A 19,064-nucleotide genomic window follows, 5' to 3' on the forward strand; every position below is an offset into this window, starting at 1 on the left:
CATGTTTACTCGTTAGCATTTCAAATACCTTTTACCCCTAACTTCTTTTGATAATTTCAAGCTTGCAGCCTATCTGACTAGAATTTAACTAAATCATACATTCAGAGCTTCACCTCACCCTCACATGCTTTGTATTTCTACAAGCCTTACATATCTCACAGCATGCACACATTGTCAGCTATTCAACCATAACAGGTACATTCTCCAAAACACATAGGACCACATTGACTAACACACTTCCCTCTCTCTTGCAGGATAAGGTGCCACAGAACCACAGGCAACAGCAACCAACTGACGGGAGACAGGCTTGGCTGCATGTCTTCATCCTGATGCAGGAGCCAGTATTCACCATCATTGGAGCGGCCATGACTGAGGCCAGGGCCAGCAGTGGGGCTGGAACCACTGAAGGTGACGGTCCCCTCATACATAATCCTCCTCACCACATCCCACCCCTCCCTCATCCCACAATCTCTTCTGATTTACAAGCTACAGATTGTGTAAGTATCACACCCCTTTCTTTCCCCCACAATTTCCTCACTACAACCCTCCTACCTTTGTGCTTTTCTCCTTTCAGATATCCAAGAACTACAACCTGGCCAGGCAGTGGGGTAAGAGCAAGAAGGGACAAGACAATTGATGATGAAATACATCCATTTGCTCTGACTCTCTCAGCTTCCAGCTCAGATAGTGACACTGCACGTATTGTAACGGATAGCTTAGAGGTGTGATCTGCACTTGGTGATTGTGCACCATAGGGAGATAGCAATTCTTTGTGGGAGGAGGTTGCACATGAGTTCTGCTGAAGAGAACTCAGATGAGAACTCTGATGGGGCAGGATATGGAAGAACGCTGATGAGTATGCACACACAAATGCTTGGTACATAGGCAGGCCTCCCAAAAAACCTGCTTCACTGTCAAGGAGTATGGAGGATTCTGGCACCAACTTGGCACAGGGCCTAGCCCATCCTTTCCAACATGGAACTGGTGAACTCCATTATCACACTTATGTACCCAACCATGAGCCAGTATCTGGTGACTGATTTCTCAGCTTCCAGTCAGCACAAGTGGAAGTCACAGCTTAAGTCATGGCTGCTCAGACTGAAGTCATGCAAACATAGTTTGTTGTCACACAAGCTCACTTGCTGCCATTGCAGATACCAGTGTTCAAAGGAGCTTCTGGGCTCTCAAAGCAGTCCTGAAATTTGTACTCCAGCAAATTGCTGGGATTTCTGCGGCGCTGTCCCAGCAGAGTTGCAGTGGCTCTGTGCAGCATGTACCTTCTTCCTCTCTCAGGATTACAACGTTCATCCACCCAGCACTGCCACTCCACCAGTGTCCTTGTTTTTGCCTGCCAGCAGGGTCCAGGTGAGGGGGATGCAAATGGTGCCAATCACTTGGGGCAAGGGGGGCCCATGATCATTGGCTGAGTAGCCTGTCATTCTGGATGGTCAGTGTTCAAAGCAGCCAATCTGGCAACTGGGTCACCCTGATCGGCAGGTTACTCAGCCAACGATTGCTATTGTTCAGCTCCTCCTTTTCCTGCCTATCTCCTCGTGACCAGTTTTTGTGTCAGACTTGTGTGCCGCTTTCTTCCCTGACTGGAGCGCAAAGTAAGTGCCTCTACATTTACTTAACCTGCCCCCCACAAAGGCCCTTCCATTCTCAATCTCTTCTCTGAGTCCCGAAGTCGTCCCCCCAGTTCAATCTCTTGATGAAGGTGTCTCGTGCCTATGGCCCAGGGCTCTTCCCCCCCCTCCGCCGATCTTTTCTGAGTTTTTAAGTCGTCCCCCAGTCCAGTCCCTTGATGATGGTGTCTGTGGCCCAGGGCCCTTCCCCTCTTCCCTGGGATCTCTCCCCTGAGTCTGCATCGAGGGACTGGGGGAGGACTTTTGCCCATCAGAAAGGTAGGGTGCTGCTTCAGCTTTCTACCAGCAAGGGAAGACGCCTTAATTGCATCTCTACAGATATATAACCTCACGCCCAATATTAAAGTTCCATTTAGTGGCAACCGGTGACATAATCCAGCCAGAATGGAAATGATTGGACCATTTCCCCCACCAATCAGACGTGAAGTCTAGCCATTCTGTAAGTAACCAGGTTTGATTTTGCGAACCTAATTTGTATTAGGTAGCTGTCCTTCTCTTATTGCATTTTTCTGGAGAAATAATTCCGCTGCTTAGTGTTACTTTGCTCAGAAGTTCAAAGGTTCCCAAGTCCTGCCCTGCCTCCAGCTCGCTCGCTGCACAGTAGAGTCAATGCTCTGTTTGAATATTGAAATAATCCTATTCCTGAGTTTTTGGATGTAATCAACAGCCTGGGCACCTGGCAGGCAGGTCTCTCGCCTTCTCTCTTGTCGTGGCAGAGTCGTAACCCAGCAATTTTGGGCACAATACTGCTGTGTTCTCATCAGTGCAACCAACAAGGATCAAGAGTGGAGAATGCACAGCCCATCAGATGATGGGCATATCTCAAACTGCCACAGTGTAGGCTGAACCCAGGTTCAGGCTCTCAAGGGAGCCTCAGGATTTCTGTAAATTTGAATGAGTGATCGGGGATGTCTCACCCTGAGTGAGGTGAGTGAGAATATAATGCCTGAAATATTACAACGTGGACTTAGATGTGTTGGCAAAGTGCTGACCTCAGCCAGATACTGACTGCAGTTGAAAGCCAAACACAATGACAGAAACTATTACATTCGGAACCTGTGGCAAGAGAGGCTGTGGCTCAGTTCATAGCACCCTCGCCTTTGAATCAGAGGGTTGTGGGTTCACGTCCCACTCCCGGAAACCAAGAACTGTGATTGTACTCGAAAGAGTTGCAATCTGTGACTGTTGATAACTCGAAAGAGTTTAAAGAGACACTGAAACAAAAATCAAAAAAAAAAAAAAACCTGTGGCAAGAGAGGAAAAGCTGGAGTGGGACCAAAGCACCCCTGAGTGCAGCCCAAACCCAAAGCCATGGCTGGCTCCTGGGAGCCAATCCTGGGGCAACAGGCACCAACACCTCTCCCATCTCCCACCCACTGTTTTCGTCTTCTGGTCCCAGTGGGAGAGGGAGGCTGTGAGTACAGCGAAGTCTGTGGAGTGGGGACCCAGAGCTGGTTTGCCAAGGTGCGTTTCTGTATAATGGATAGATTCTATATCCTCAGCAGCTCTTCATTCCTTTCCCTCCCCCTGCAGCTGGCAGCAAGGTATGGCTCCAACTGGCTGGCCTACCCCCTCTCTCTCTGTTTGAGCAATGCGGCCCTATGCCATCAGCCACATGGCGGGGTCATTGGGCAGAGATGAAGTTGAGTGGCCTCACTGGCGGCTGCTGCTGTCCGGGGAGGGAGAAGGGAGCTCAGGCAGCAGTCAGTGAACGGAACCATCCCCTCTCCTCCTCCCCTTCCTCCCTCTCTCTTTCTACAACTCCAACAATGAAACAATACGAGCTGCAGCATGGAGACAGTCTTTTTTTCTGTTCAGAAAAGGTAGTCAAAATATAAAACAAAATCGGAAGGCTTTCTTGCAATCTGGGTTCCAAGTATTGAACCTTTCTCCGAAATTTGAAGTTACCTTTCAGGTGAAAGGCCGCCGATGTGAAAAGTTAACTCTGTTTTTCTCCATGGAAGCTACCTGACCTGCTGAGTTTTTCTGGCATTTTTTCTTTTTAATTCAGATTTCCAGCATCTGCACTAAGTTATGAAACTACTGTCACCGTTACAGTGAAATGTACAGAACATGTTAATGAGGCAGTCACTGAAATCAGTGTTATTTGTATGCAGTGCTATAAATAGCTAATGGAATTGTTTGCTGTCGGATTAGCAATATTGCACAATGGTGTTAAGATATAATTTGTACTCACTGGTTTGTTTAATGGTCATTGTGGGATCACCTATAGGGCACACACTAACTAACACTGCATTATATTGCTGCTACTCCTAATATTGATGACCTATGCTGCATATATATTGAATGATATTTGTATCCAGATGCCAACAATGTGCGTTACCATTTTACTGGGACCTTTCTGTGATTGTTTAGTGAAGTGATTGGTGAATCTTGAAAGGGGGAAAGAATAACATGCATGATTGAGGGGGAGGGTCCCAGGGGAGGAGGGTGAAGGGGCCCAGAAACAGGAGGAGCGCCAGGGCCCAATATTTCTCTCCCTGGCCCTGCTTGCTAGCCAGTCCATTCAGGCTGTTGGGTCGGCTAGGGTCAGGGCTGCACGAGGTCATCCTGCAAGGCCATCTGCAGTCTCCCTCAGTGCAAGTCAGCAACCTTACAGCAGGCATGCTGCAATTACTGCGATAGTTCTGCTATAGAGCACTAGGACAGGCAAAGGCACACACAAAACAAAAACTAAGGGAATGCACAATGATGAATAGTTGTCTTTTGTCTGGAATATTGGAAGGCTTAATTGATAAGGGTGGGTTGGAATGTTTCTTTTGTAGTGGCTTTTGTGTCAATAGTGGAATTGTGGTCAAGATCACTGTACATTGGTCATTAACTGAGGGAAGGTACGGCCTGGGACTGTTGGTGAATGGGGAATTGGGGTTGCATTCACTGGTACCGCAATCAGATGAGCCGATCACGGGCAGCCCGGGTGAAGAGGGTATATGTTGGTTGCCTCCTTCTCTTGAACTGCTTGTTGTGACAAGGGTTGTGCCCTCAGGCTAACAAGGTTGTGCAGGATGCAGCAGATCATAATGAATCATGACACATGTTCCGGAGGGCACTGCAGGGCTGCTCCAAGTGGTCCAGGCAGCAGAAGCATTGCTTAAGCATCCCAATGGTCAGCTCAATGGCATTTTGTGCGGCAGCGTGGCTCTCATTCTATGTATGTTACCCACTTGGGTATAAACCAGAGTTTACCCAAAGGGAGTCGACACGATTAACAGGAAGGAGAGAAAATCAATACATTTTTAAATTTTAACGAAAAGTGAAGCAGGTTAAAAATATCAAAATTGTGACAGTTTGTAACATGTCCAGTATGTGTGATGTGTCCACAGAAGTAAACAATATCACTTTTGTGTTAGACTTGCAATGTCACTAAGTTATATAAAAAAGGAAGTCATAAGTTCAAATTCCTGGTCTGTGTTGAGTCAACCAGGCAACATTTGGTTTCAGTTCCTCTGGAACAATGAGGGATAATTATCTATCTTCATACCAATTTAATGACCTCTGCTAAAAATGTACATTTGTTAACATAAAGTCTGGACAGAATTGGATGCAATTGTAATCCCCACATTCTTTGTTTGGATGAAATATGAAAGGACTGCCAGTCTTCATACCCCAGTAAGGGAGAATGCAATCAAGAAAGGACAGTGAAAAGTGGTAAAAATGCAATATTGCGGCAAAAAAGCTAAACTTTACTCTTCATCTAACTGGACTATGCATGATCCAGGAATGTTTGATGGTGGCACTGGGAGTATGAAATGGAAAGTTTTCCATACTCCAGAGTGAACATTTCTCATCTTAGTGAGAATAAAATCATTTTCAAAGGAAGAAAAACAAATGGACCAACCACTTGTAAAGAAGTATAACTCTTTTCACCAGAAAAGAGAAGATAAAGAGGTGATCTGATAGCAATCTCTAAAATTATGAAGAGGTTCGATTGGGCAGATTAGAAAGAAAAATAATAGTCACTAAGAGATCCAGTAAGGAATTCAGAGTAAAGAGGCTTCTCCTGAGAGTGTTGAGAATGTGGAACTTGCTACTGCATGAAGTGGTTGTTGCAAATAGCATATTTGTATTTAAAGGGAAGCAGGATAAACACATGAGGGAAAAAGGAATAGAAGGATATGTTGATAAGGTGAAATGAAGTAGGGTAGGGGGAGGTTCAGTGGAGCATAAACACTGGAATTCACACGTTGGACCAAATGACCTATTTCTGTATTATAACATTCTATGTAATGGATAGAAATCTTCACTGAAGGAAGTGTGGTTTAAACAGCTGAGGCTGAGATTCAAACTGCTAAGCGATGCAAATTTTGCATCTTGTAAAAATGTTGGAAGATTTACGAACAGAGGGAGTATATTAAAATTGCCCACTTTTTCCAAATAGAAATGATTTCTCTGTTAAATGCTGCTGCAGGAGAAGTTCAAGCTTACAAAATGCTTCAAAATGTATATTTTAATTAGTTTTAGAATTAAAATTTGTACACTTTCTTTAAAAATACATCACAAACGTTAATCACAAAAAGAAATCAACAGCACAATTTCAAGACTTCAACTGTAAACAGATTATGAAATAATTCAAGATTTATTCAACATTAAATCATCTCCCAAGTCGGATTATCAAATGTGCACTGAGCACAGCATCAGTCACGTAAGCAGCTTCAACTGGAATTCAGTTTTCCTTTTAAAAAGTCTTGAATTATTGCAGCACCAAATCTTGCTTTCAACATCAGAAATTTGTGGCCTTAATTTTCTAATGGCAATTCATGTCAATCAATCATTTGTAACCATCTTATCTAATGGGAAGGATGGTTTGTACAAAACATCCACTAAAAAAGGAACATTTCAAGGAATTAAGGAAAGTGTGAAAGTAATTATTTGTAGACGCTTGACAGCACATAAAGTGCAATGTTTTCCAAAATTACCCATGTGAATTACTAGGACATTTTAAAATATTGTAATACCACTCAGCAGCTTTCAAGCGAGCAATGTCAAGCTATAATAGAATCTAGAAAGGCATGTAAAAACCATCAGTGATCCTGTACATTAAAAACTGTCCCTTCAGATGTGATAAATGGCCACATACAGTAAAATGTCAACAGTAAATAAAATAATTTGTGCTTCAATTCAGCAGTAGTCTATTTTTGTGCCAGTATAAGCACCTGATAATTGACACATTAGAATGTTAGAAAAAGTGGAAATAATCCAGCATTACAATTACTGATAACAGAACTGCAAATATTCTCAAATGACAGACAATCTGCCATTCTGTAAATGCTGGCTAAAGTGCAACCTGCTACTATATATCTAGTAAACACCAATCTTTCCATGAGGATGGTTACATTTTAGTTGAACGCTAGCATTTGAGAAAAACACTGATGACTATATTTAATCTGTACAGGATTTATGTCCAATTGGAATATAAGAAAACCAAGAGATCATCATTGTAAAGTAGAGGCTGTAAGCGGCATCATAATCCTCGATTCCATGTAGCGGATCAAGGGAACTGTAGGAATTGAGGCACAAGGATGGAGTTAACCATTTCATCACATAAAGGCAATACATCACTTATCCTTTGTCTGTCAATGTAAAGGGTGCATTTTAAATGAGATAAACTCTTGTATAACTTCGGTTAAGATTTTAAATCATGGACAGCTGAAGTCTACTTTGCTTGTCACTGCAACACATTTCAGACATAATAACATCATTTAACTCAGACTTTTAACATAGAAAAACATTCTGACGTGGTCCATAAAAGTGTATGGAAAAAGATTAAAAACTGAGCCAAAGAAGGGGGTATTAAGGACAGTGATCAAAAATTTGGTCAAAGGCATGGGTTTTGGCCTACATTGGCTCCAAGTCCACCAATGCTTCAAATTTAAAATTCCCATCCTCATATTTAAATCCCTCCATGCCCTCACCCTTCCCTATGTCTGTATCCTCCTCCAACCCTACAACTCTGGGATCTTACCCTTCCCCCATTCCCCTGACACCACCATTAGCCCTCAGCTATCTAGGCCATGAGCTATGGAATTCCTTCATTAAAACTCTCCTCCTTTAAGACCCTTATCATTAAAACTGAACTCTTTGACAAGCTTTCAGGTATTCCATCTAATATCTCCTCCTTTGCAATGGTATCAATTTTTGTCTACGCTCCTATGAGACACGTTAGAATGTTTTAAAGGTGCTATACAAATATTGTTTTTCAGGACCTTAAAGGAAATTGAGTGGAGCAGTTGGAGGAAAGAATTCCTGAGCATCGTGTCTAGGCAGGTAAAGGTATGGTTGCCAATGGTGGGCTGAAGGGAGAAGGAAAGGCATAAGAGACTGGAGTCAGAGGAAGGAAGAGTTCAAGGGTGGGATTGTAGGACTGGAGGAGATTGGAGAGATGAAGCCATAATGGGATTTAAGCAGAAGGATGGAAATGTTAAATTTGAGGAACGGAGGACTGGAAGTCAATGTACATCAGCAAGAACAGTGGTGATGGGAGGTGTGGGATAGGGTACGAGGAACAGAGTTTTGGACAAGCTGAAGTTTATGGAATGTAGAGGATGTAAGAATAAATGGTCAGAACCTTGTTTCAGAATTGAACTGAACAGCCTGATTCAGGGCTAAGGAGGAGCAACAGAGTTGGTGAAAAGGACTTCAAGTTTCAATAAGCTGAACAATAGTTGTGGAGGAGGGGTTAGTGTGATCAACCGTATCTACGGCTGCAAAGAGGTTGAATGGGGACAATGCATCACAGTCACAGAGGATGTGATTCATGACATAGTTTAAGGTCACCTCAGTGTTGTGGGTGGGGCAGAAACCTGATTGGAGAGATTGAAACAGGAAGTCGCAAGAGAAGTGATCACAGATCTGGGAGGTAGGAACATATTACAGGACTTTGAAGAAGCTAAAGATGGGGTCATAGCTTGTAAGAACAGAGGGGTCGAAGATGGCTCCTTAGGAGAGGTTGGCATTGATGGAAGTTTTGGAGTGGGTCTACAGTGGCAAAGGACAGGGAACCATTTACAGTAACACTTCAGTTGTATCTATATAAAATGTAATTGAGGGCAAAAAAAACTGGACCATAATTGAATGTTAGCTGAATCCTGATGAGATCTTTGACCAAAAACTTTACAATATACCTAGATCAGAGCAGAACTGCTGCCATCAGACCGTGAATTCTCTCCTCCATCCTCACCCCTTTTTATCCCCTTTTTTCAATATTCATTTTTATTTTTTTCCCGCTTATTTTTATTATTTTATAAATTTATTTTCATTTTTATTCATTGTTTTATCCCCACCTTTTAGCCTATTTTCGATCTTTTTTCAACCACTGTCCCCTCCCCCCACCCCAAACCCACTAGGGCCATATGTCACTTGCTCATGTTGTTCTTTCCAGAGTGCTTACCCTTGTCCGGCTATTATCACATTCTGCTTTCTGACCTTAATGTCACCATTAGCATCTCCTTTAGGCAGTACCACCACCATCAACAACCCCTTTGACCTTTTGTTTATGACATCTTTGACAATCTCTCCTTTGTCTCTACCTATCGCTGGCCTTCTATCCAGCTTCACCTGCTCCACCCCCTTACATAGTATAAGTTTCACCACATTTTTACTCCTCTTAGCTCTGAAGAAGAGTCACACGGACTCGAAACGTTAACTCTGTCTTTTTCTCCACAGATGCTGTCAAGAGTTGTTCCAGCATTTTTTGTTTTTGTTTCAGATTTCCAGCATCTGCAGTATTTTACCTTTATCTTGCTATCCACCATTACTTGATGTATTGTTTATATAGAACGAAACACCATTAGAACAGAAGCTCCACAGAAGTGCTGTAATTATCTCTTCCTCATCATTAACCGTTAAACGTAAGGCAATGTTTGCTCAGGGGATATGGGTTCAAATCCCACCATGGCAGCTGGTGGAATTTTAATTCAATTAATAAGTTCAATTAATAAATAAAAATACCTGAAATTGAAAGCTAGTCTCAGTAACAGTGACCATGAAACTATCATCGAGAGTCGTAAAAACCCATCTGGTTCACTAATTCCTTTAGGGAAGAAAATCTCCTGTCCTTACCTGGTCTGTACATGTGACTACATGTGACTTCAGACCCACATCAATGTGGGTGACTCGAAACTGCCCTCTGAAATGGCCTAGCAAGCCACTCAGTTGTAGGAATTAGGGATGATTAATAAATGCTGCCCTTGTCAGCGACGCCTACATCCCTTGAAAGAATATTTTAAAAATCTTACGAGAAACATTGCCTGGTTTATTTCAAACTATTGCAACATTATACAGGGCAACAATATGCACTGACACAGCTAGAAATATGGAATATACTGTATACACTGTTTCTGATCTGGATTATAGATTCATATTTATTGGTAACTGTAAGCTGCAGGTAGGCTTTTTTATATAAGATACTTTGAATTTATTTTTTCTGTTCTATATCTCCTTCATTTTATTAGAAAGACCTACATCCATTTCAATGAGAGTTTCAATTGTTTTTGTCTTTATTGTAAGGTTTCTCAGTGCTTAATCAATAGGCACTAGGTTACCTGTATAATAGACGCACTCATCCCATCCGGGCTTTTGCCAGGCAGCATTCCGTGTTTCGTGCCTGGACTCAAGGTCTTTGTAAGCTAGAATTGATTAGCAACATGGAAAAAAGTAAGTATTTTTTTTATCATTATTCACACCAATTTTAGTGGGCCAAATAAAGAGAAACTGCTTCCACGAGGAGGGTTGGTAAACAGAAGATTTAGGTTTAAGATAATTGGCGAAAGAACCAGAAGGGAAGTGAAGAGAGTTTTTGTTTTAAACAAAACAAAAGCGAATTGTGATTACTGCCATATTAGTATGATGGAAAGAATGTCTAGAAATTCAACATTTGATTCAAAAAGAGCATTAACAAAACTGTTTACCAGAGGGAAGGATAGATGTTTCAATTTACTGCCCTGGTGTAAAACAGTAATTTGGCACCTTTTCAGTTGATTCACAACTCCAGGTGGGAAAGTGAAAATCTACCCCAAACTCACAAACACTATTGGGAAACAAAATTTCATTCAACTTACCCCACAGATGATGCACCACATACAGGTCACCAACCAGTGAAAAGAATCCACCAACAGCTTCATTATTTTCCTGACGGAATCGAATGGCTCGTGCCCTGAAGACAATCAAAAGATTTAAATAGTTTCAAACAGCACTAAAGCTGCAGTATCTGTTGTCCTGTTCTTGTACTGTTTATTGGCAAATCTTGATGTGAAGGGGCCAACATGTTTTTTTTTATTAGTTATTTTTAATCATTCCACATTTTCAATGTGTCACATCATTTTCATTCTATACGCTCCCTGCTCCAATGCAACAAGTAGTGACTTACAAAGGAACTACAAATGATAGTCTAGACAATGTGGCAAAGTAATTAATGAATGCGGGAATATAGCTAGACATTAGAGAACAAAGTTTCCAGAGATTGTGCTGATGCAATACATGCACTGGTCAAACCCCATTTGCAGCAATATTCAAATCTGGCATCTCATCAAAAAAAATACAAATATTGGAAGGACATCAGAGACAAAATGAAAGTCACTGTAGTCCCAGAGGACCATAGTCTGATCTCTCATTAGAGAGAGACAACTGGTGGTGAGTTTAACCTGAGGGTCACCACACCTCAGGTGAGGGGCAAGGTTGAGAAGGCGAGGCCTTCATGGATGACCTCAACAGGTATAGGAATTGAACCCACACTATTGGCGTCACTCTGCATCACAAACCAGCCATCCAGCCAACTGAGCTAAGTGAAATAGTTGAGACTGGAAGTAACAGGGTATGGATGAGGGTTTCAGCAGCAAGTGATCAGAGGCAGAGATGGGCAATGTTCCAGGAGTGGAAGGAGATGTTCTTGGTGATGGAACAAGTATGAGGTTGGAAGCTCATCTCAGGATCAAATAAGACACAAGGTTGCACCTTCAATAATGCAGCACTTCCATAGGTAGACTGAAAGCACCATCTCTCCACTGCCTCTGTTGTCAGGCTGCTTGACCAACTTAAAATCTTGGATTCCTTCTAGCTAAATAAGAAGATCAAAGGCATTGTTTTGACATGCATTGCAGCTCTGTATCCTTGGCACTAAATCCATAATTGTTATTTTAGGCTGAATCAAACCTTTTGCAAATTTGTCATCTTATTTAGCCCTGAGGTGGGCTTCTAACTCCATATTCTACCATGTCAAATCTTCTACCTCTAGCTCCGTAACATTGCACGTCCCTGCTCCTACCACAGTCTGTCTGATGCTGAAATCATCATCCATGTCTTTGTCACCTCCAGGCTTGACTAATCCAAATCTCTTTTTCTATTCATTCAAAGGATGTGGGCTTTGCTGGCTAGGCCAGCGTTTAGTGCCCATCCCTAATTGCCCTTGAGAAGGTGGTGGTGAGCTGCCTTCTTAAACTGCCACAGTCCATGTGGTGTAGGTACACCCACAGTGCTGTTAGGGAGTTCCAGGATTTTGACCCAGCGACAGTGAAGGAACAGTGATATATTTCCAAGTCAGGATGGTGAGTGGCTTGGAGGGGAACTTGCAGGCGATGGTGTTCCCATGTATCTGCTGCCCTGGCCCTTCTAGGTGTTAGCGGTGGCGGTTTTGAAAGGTGCAGTCTGATGAGCCAAGGTGAGTTTCTGCACTGCATCTTGTAGATGGTACACACTGTTGCTACTGTATGTTGATGTTGGAGGAATGAATCAATCGGGCTGCTTTGTCCTGGATGGTGTCAAGCTTCTTGAGTGTTTATGGAGCTGCACTCATCCAGACAAGTGGAGAGTATTCCATTACACTCCTGACTTGCCTTGTAGATGCTGGACAGGCTCTGGGAGTCAGGAGGTGAGTTACTCACCACAGGATTCCTAGCCTCTGACCTGCTCTTGTAGCCACAGCATTTATATGGCTTGCCCAGTTCAGTTTCTGGTCAATGGTAACCCCCAGGATGTTGATAGTGAGGATTCAGCGATGGTAATGCCATTGAATATCAAGGGGCAATGGTTGGATTCTCTCTTGTTGGAGATGGTCATTGCCTGGCACTTGTGTGGTGCAAATGTCACTTGTCAGCTCAAGCCTGGATATTGTCCAGGTCTTGCTGTATTTGAACATGGATTACTTCAGTATCTGAGGAGTCATGAATGGTGCTGAACGTTGTGCAATCATCATCGAACGTCCCCACTTCTGACCTTATGATGGAAGGAAGGTCATTGATGAAGCAGCTGAAGACGGTTGGGCCTAGGACACTATCCCGAGGAACTCCTGCAATGATGTCCTGGAGCTGAGATGACTGACCTCCAACAACCACAACCATCTTCCTTTGTGCTAGGTATGACTCTGACTAGCGGAGAGTTTTCCCCCTGATTCCCACGGACTCCAGTTTTGCTGGGACTCTTTGATGCCACGCTCAGTCAAATGCTGCTTTGATGTCAAGGGCAGCTACTTTCACCTCACCTCTGGAGTTCGGCTCTTTTGTGCACATTTGAACCAAGGCTGTAATGAGGTCAGGAGCTGAGTGATCCTGGGTGTCAATGAGCAGGTTATTGTTAAGCAAGTGCTGCTTGATAGCACTGTTGACCCCTTCCATCACTTTACTGATGATCGAGAGTAGACTGATGGGGCTGTAATTGACTGGTAAAAACAAAAAGCTAAAAGCTACTGCGGATGCTGGAAATCCAAAACAAAATAAAAACAGAATTACCTGGAAAAACTCAGCAAGTCTGGCAGCATCGGTGGAGAAGAAATCAGTCAACGTTTCGAGCCCTCATGGCCCTTCAGCAGAACTGAAGCATAGTTTCAACAAGGGAGAAATATAAATTGGTTTAAGGTGGCTGGGGGGGGAAGAGACACATTGAGGGTGTGGTGTGAGCAGATAATCAAAAGATGTCAGAGACAAAAGGGTCAAAGAGGTGTTGAAGGTGGTGGTCTTTGTCTGAGAAAAGTGCTAATTAAGAATGCAAGACAGGATATTCAAAGTACAGCTCTAGTGGGGGTGGGGTGGAAAGACTAAAGGTTTTAGTTTTAGATTTAAAAATAATGGAAATAGGTGGGGAAAGAAGAATCTATATAAATTATTGAAAAAAAAGGCAGGTGGGGGGGGGAAAAGAAACGGGGTGGGGATGGGGGGAGGGGGAGTTTAAGATCTAAAGTTGTTGAATTCAATATTCAGCCCAGAAGGCTGTAAAGTGCCTAGTCGGAAGATGAGGTGCTGTTCCTCCAGTTTGCGAACGCAAACTGGAGGAACAGCACCTCATCTTCCGACTAGGCACTTTACAGCCTTCTGGGCTGAATATTGAATTCAACAACTTTAGATCTTAAACTCCCCCTCCCCCCATCCCCACCCCGTTTCTTTTCCCCCCCCCACCTGCCTTTTTTTTCAATAATTTATATAGATTCTTCTTTCCCCACCTATTTCCATTATTTTTAAATCTAAAACTAAAACCTTTAGTCTTTCCACCCCACCCCCACTAGAGCTGTACTTTGAATATCCTGTCTTGCATTCTTAATTAGCACTTTTCTCAGACAAAGACCACCACCTTCAACACCTCTTTGACCCTTTTGTCTCTGACATCTTTTGATTATCTGCTCACACCACACCCTCAATGTGTCTCTTCCCCCCCACCCACCTTAAACCAATTTATATTTCTCCCTTGTTGAAACTATGCTTCAGTTCTGCTGAAGGGCCATGAGGGCTCGAAACGTTGACTGATTTCTTCTCCACCGATGCTGCCAGACTTGCTGAGTTTTTCCAGGTAATTCTGTTTTTATTTTGTTCTGTAATTGACTGGGTTGGATTTGTCCAGCTTTTTGTGTACAGGACACACACGGGCAATTTTCCACACAGCCAGTGTTGTAGCTGCACTGGAACAGCTTGGCTAGGGGCGCAGCAAGTTCTGGAGCACAAGTCTTCAGTACTATTGACGGAATATTGTTAGGGCCCATAGCCTTTGCAGTATCCAGTGCCTTTAGCCATTTCTTGATATCATGTGGAGTGAATCAAATTGGCTGAAGACTGGCATCTGTGACGCTGGGGACCTGCGGAGGAGGCTGAGATGGATCATCCACTCGGCATTTCTGGCTGAAGACTGTAGCAAGTGCTTCAGCCTTATCTTTTGCACTGACATGTTGGGTTCCCCCATCATTGAGGATGGGGATATTTGTGGAGTCTCCTCTTCCAGTGACTTGTTTAATCGCCCACCACCATTCATGGCTGGATGTGGCAGGACTGCAGAGCTTAGATCTGGTCTGTTGGTTGTGGAATTGCTTAGCTCTGTCTATCACTTGCTGCTTATGCTGTTTGGCAAGTAGTCATATGTTATAGCTTCCAAATCTTCCTGGCCAACACACCAAACGTCACCTTCTGTAAACATCAGCAGATCCAAAACTCTATTGCTGTTTCCTAACTCGCTACAGGTCCATCTGCCATAGCGCCTTGAATTTAAAATTTTCATTTTCATGTTTAAATCCCTCCAACCCTTCCTATCTCTGTAACTACCCAGAGCCCTATAATTCCCCCATCCCAGCCTTCCCCGCCTCTGCGTTCCTCTGATTCTGGACTCTTTGTATCTCTCCAGTTCACTGGTGGCCATGCCTTCAGCTACTTAAAGCCCAAAGCCTAGGATTCCCTTGCTAAACCCCTCTGCCTCTCCTATTTCCTCTCCTCGTTTAAGATCCTCTTTAAAACCCACAATTTTTAACCATCCCTTTGCTTTTGGTCACCCCCTAATATCTAATTCTTTAGCTGAATATTTATTCTTTAATTAGACCTCTGTGAAGCTCTATTATTTTTCAACGGCATTATTATAACTGGAAGTTGTTTTTAAATAATCCAAAAGGTAATGCAGCAGCACAGCAGCTATATAATGTAGCCAATTCTTTTTCTTTTTGTCAGTTCACTTAAGTACATAGTTGACAAGATGGAAACAAAAAAGGAACTGAAACAGGAACAATCAGTTTTAAAATAAAGGAGTGTCATTGTTCCAAAGGTTGTATTAATTAATATGCAATGTTTAACAAGAATTGGTAAAGCTTTTGATGAATGCCCAGTTTCTTTGTATTTAAAAATATCAGAAAGCAAAACAGCACAAGTCATGACATTAGTTAGGCAGCCCATGATACAAGAAATAAACACCTACTTCTCAACTGGGTGTGTTTAGGTTGGAATCCCAGGGTTGTACGGATACAGGAACAGATTACGTCATTTTGCCCCATATATCTGTTCCGCTATTCAATGAGATCATGGTTGCTCTGTGACCTAACTCCATATACCCACCTCTGTCCCATATCCCTTAATATCTTTGGTTAATAAAAATCTATGATTCTCAGATTCACACTTACCAATGCTCTTGCAATAGTTGCCATTACGGAAGAGAAATCTAAATTTCTATCACCGTTTTGTGTGTAGTAGGGTTTCCTAACTTCACTCGTGAAATGTCTGGATCTAATTTTTTGACTACACCCCCTAGTCCTAGGCTCCCCAACCAGCAGAAATAATTTCTCACTATCTACTCTATCTGTTCCCTTTAATTTTGATCAAATCCCCTTTTATCCTTTTAATTTCCAGAAAATACAACCTTAGTTTGTGTAATCTGTTCTCATAAATTAAACCTGGGGCCAGAAACTTGCCTGTGTTGGGTGGGAGCAGGCGCGTAGCCCGCGATCGGCTGTGCGCCGCCATTTTACATAGGCGGGCCAATTAAGGCCCGCCAAGCGTGAAGCACAGCAGGCATCACTCAGCGCTACTTGTGCGGGCGGGGGGAGGAGGGAGAGTTGGGGCCTGTGCATGCACGCGAAAGAGCACAGAAATCCCCCTGAGGCACTGAGCTGCCTCAAGGAGACTAAGCACATAATAAAAGTTTATAAATAATAACGTTAAAAATTATTTAGACATGTCCCCTCATGTGACATTGTCACATGAGCTGGGACAAGTTTATGAATTGCGCAAAGATGAATTAATAATTTTATGAAACCTTTAGGAAACCTCATCCCGGCCATGCATGAGGTTTCCTGAAAAGCGTGAAAGCCGCTTGGGCTCTTCGCCTGCCTTAAGGTTGGACGGGCAGCGCTGTGAATTATCTAAATTACTTCCCTAATGGCCTTAATAGGCCTTTGACAGTTCAGTGGGTGCACAGCCACCTCTGGCACGCGCCCGCCAAACGAAAGATCTAAATAACACGCGATGACGTCAGGACGCACGCCCAACGTCATCTTGCGTCATTTTGCGTGTCGGCATGTCGGGCCCGCCTCCACACGCCGACAGCAATATTCAGGCCTTGGGAGTCCAGGTATCATTCTAGTAAATCTATGCCCTCTCCATGTCTAATATATCATCCCTAAGGTGTGATGTCCAGAACTGCTCCAGATGTGATCTAACCAGGGTTTTGTATAGCTGTAGTCTGACTCTACTCCCTTGTATTCTATTCCTGTAGACATAAAGGCAATTTTCAAACCAGGTCAATAATTTGCCTTCAATTCCATTACTTTCAACTGTTCTAATGGTCTCTTATGAGGGCCTTTATCAAATGCCTTCTGGAAATCTATATAAATAACATGCATTGACATTCCCCTATCGACTGCTTTAGTCACTTCTTCAAAAAATTCAATTAGATTCATCAGGCATGACATGTCCTTTACAAATGCATCCTGATTCTCGAATCAGCTGTAATTTTTCAAGATGTCCGGTTACTCTAACCTTAATTACAGACACTAGCAATTTCCTGACAACAGACATTAGGCTAACTGGTCTATAACCCCCTGATTTCCCTCTCACATCTTTCTTAAATAGTGGAGTAACATGAACAATTTTCTAATCTGAAGGAACAGTTCCTGAATCGAGAGAACTTTAGAAGATTATAATTAGGACACGTACAATATTCACTTATTACAGAAACTCAACTAAGAACAAAACAGCCTTAGTTTGATATAGGTGACAAGTTCCAATTCTATTTATGTCATGTTTGCACTACCTCATTGGTTGTTGCTAAGGCCATGACTGACCTGATTACTTCATTAGTGACTGACATGGGCTCTGGGCTAATGTTAATAAAGGCAAGTGAGACAGGTTTAGAGTTTTTGTGGCTTTGTGGTTTTTGTTTTCATAGTTTTGACCAGCTGACTCACTCATAAACACAAGCAGGAATTTAAGTTTCATGGGGAGCCTAAAATAAAGGCACTCCTAAAGTAAGCTTTCACTACAGTACCTGGGTGTAGCCCAATCTCTGCTGCACCACAAAAGTGAAGATCCATCTGTGTTTCATACTCAGCCTGACCTGTTTCATCCAGCTCTGGCTGGATCCCCTCCCTTCCATTCCGCAAGTCAGTCAGGAAAGCTGACAATTGAGTCTCCATACAGTGAATGTGCTGCTTCACAGCATGACTTGGGATTTTAGGCAGACTCACAGATCAGCTTAAAGGAGGTCACCGAATCAGTCAATTTTCTGCTCTACTCAATAAATCAGCCTATCTACAACTTTGATATTAAGCAAGCCTGTGTGCCTGTTGAAAAAATACCACCCTGAATCAGCACTGGCTCTAGAATTGACAGGCTATTTATTCCACTTCTTTGGCAACTAGAGAAGCCAGAATACCAGGCCCTTTTATTTTCATTTGTCAATACCGGAGACAGTAGGCGTAGCGATAAAACCAGCTGTTTTTCTTTCATTTCCTTCTATTAGAGCTAAAGTAACTAACTCACCATAATATTTTTTTATAAAAGCAAAGAACTGCAGATGCTGGAAATCCAAAACAAAAACAAAAACAAAAATACCTGGAAAAACTTAGCAGGTCTGGCAGCATCGGTGGAGAAGAGCACAGTTGACGTTTCGAGTCCTCATGACCCTTCAACAGAACTAAGTAAAAATAGGAAAGGGGTGAAATATAAGCTGGTTTAAGATGGGGGGGGGGTTGGGACAAGAACAGCTAGGTAAAGGGCCAGTGATAGGTGGAGATAACCAAAAGATGTCACAGACAAAAGGACAAAGGGGTGTTGAAGGTGGTGATATTATCTAAAGGAATGTGCTAATTAAGGGTAGAAAGCAGGACAGGCAAGGTACAGATAGCCCTAGTGGGGGTGGGGTGGGGTGAAGGAATCTAAAAAGGCTAAAAGGTAGAGATAAAACAATGGATGGAAATACATTTAAAAATAATGGAAATAGGTGGGAAAAGAAAAATCTATATAAATTACTGGAAAAAACAAAAAGGAGGGGGAAAAAACGGAAAGAGGGTGGGGATGGAGGAGAGTTCAAGATCTAAAATTGTTGAACTCAATATTCAGTCCGGAAGGCTGTAACGTGCTTAGTCGGAAGATGAGGTGCTGTTCCTCCAGTTTGCGTTCAGCTTCACTGGAACAATGCAGCAAGCCAAGGACGGACATGTGGGCATGA

The 19,064-nt window shown here is 42.8% G+C and overlaps 1 protein-coding gene across 1 annotated transcript in view; it reads right to left on the reverse strand.

The window, feature by feature from the left end:
- Positions 1 to 6,099: 6,099 nt before the first annotated feature.
- Positions 6,100 to 19,064, reverse strand: part of LOC144687678 (protein NipSnap homolog 1-like) — a 33,840-nt gene continuing 20,875 nt past the window's right edge. The window contains exons 8-10 of the mRNA XM_078554079.1: positions 10,724 to 10,818; positions 10,208 to 10,291; positions 6,100 to 7,164 (exon numbers count right to left, since the gene is read on the reverse strand). Of these exons, the coding sequence (XP_078410205.1) occupies positions 7,100 to 7,164; positions 10,208 to 10,291; positions 10,724 to 10,818 (244 nt within the window). The 3' untranslated portion in view covers positions 6,100 to 7,099. The remainder of the gene's footprint in view (positions 7,165 to 10,207; positions 10,292 to 10,723; positions 10,819 to 19,064) is intronic.

This window comes from Cetorhinus maximus, chromosome 12, assembly GCF_964194155.1.
Source record: "Cetorhinus maximus chromosome 12, sCetMax3.hap1.1, whole genome shotgun sequence".
NCBI classification, from domain to species: domain Eukaryota; kingdom Metazoa; phylum Chordata; class Chondrichthyes; order Lamniformes; family Cetorhinidae; genus Cetorhinus; species Cetorhinus maximus.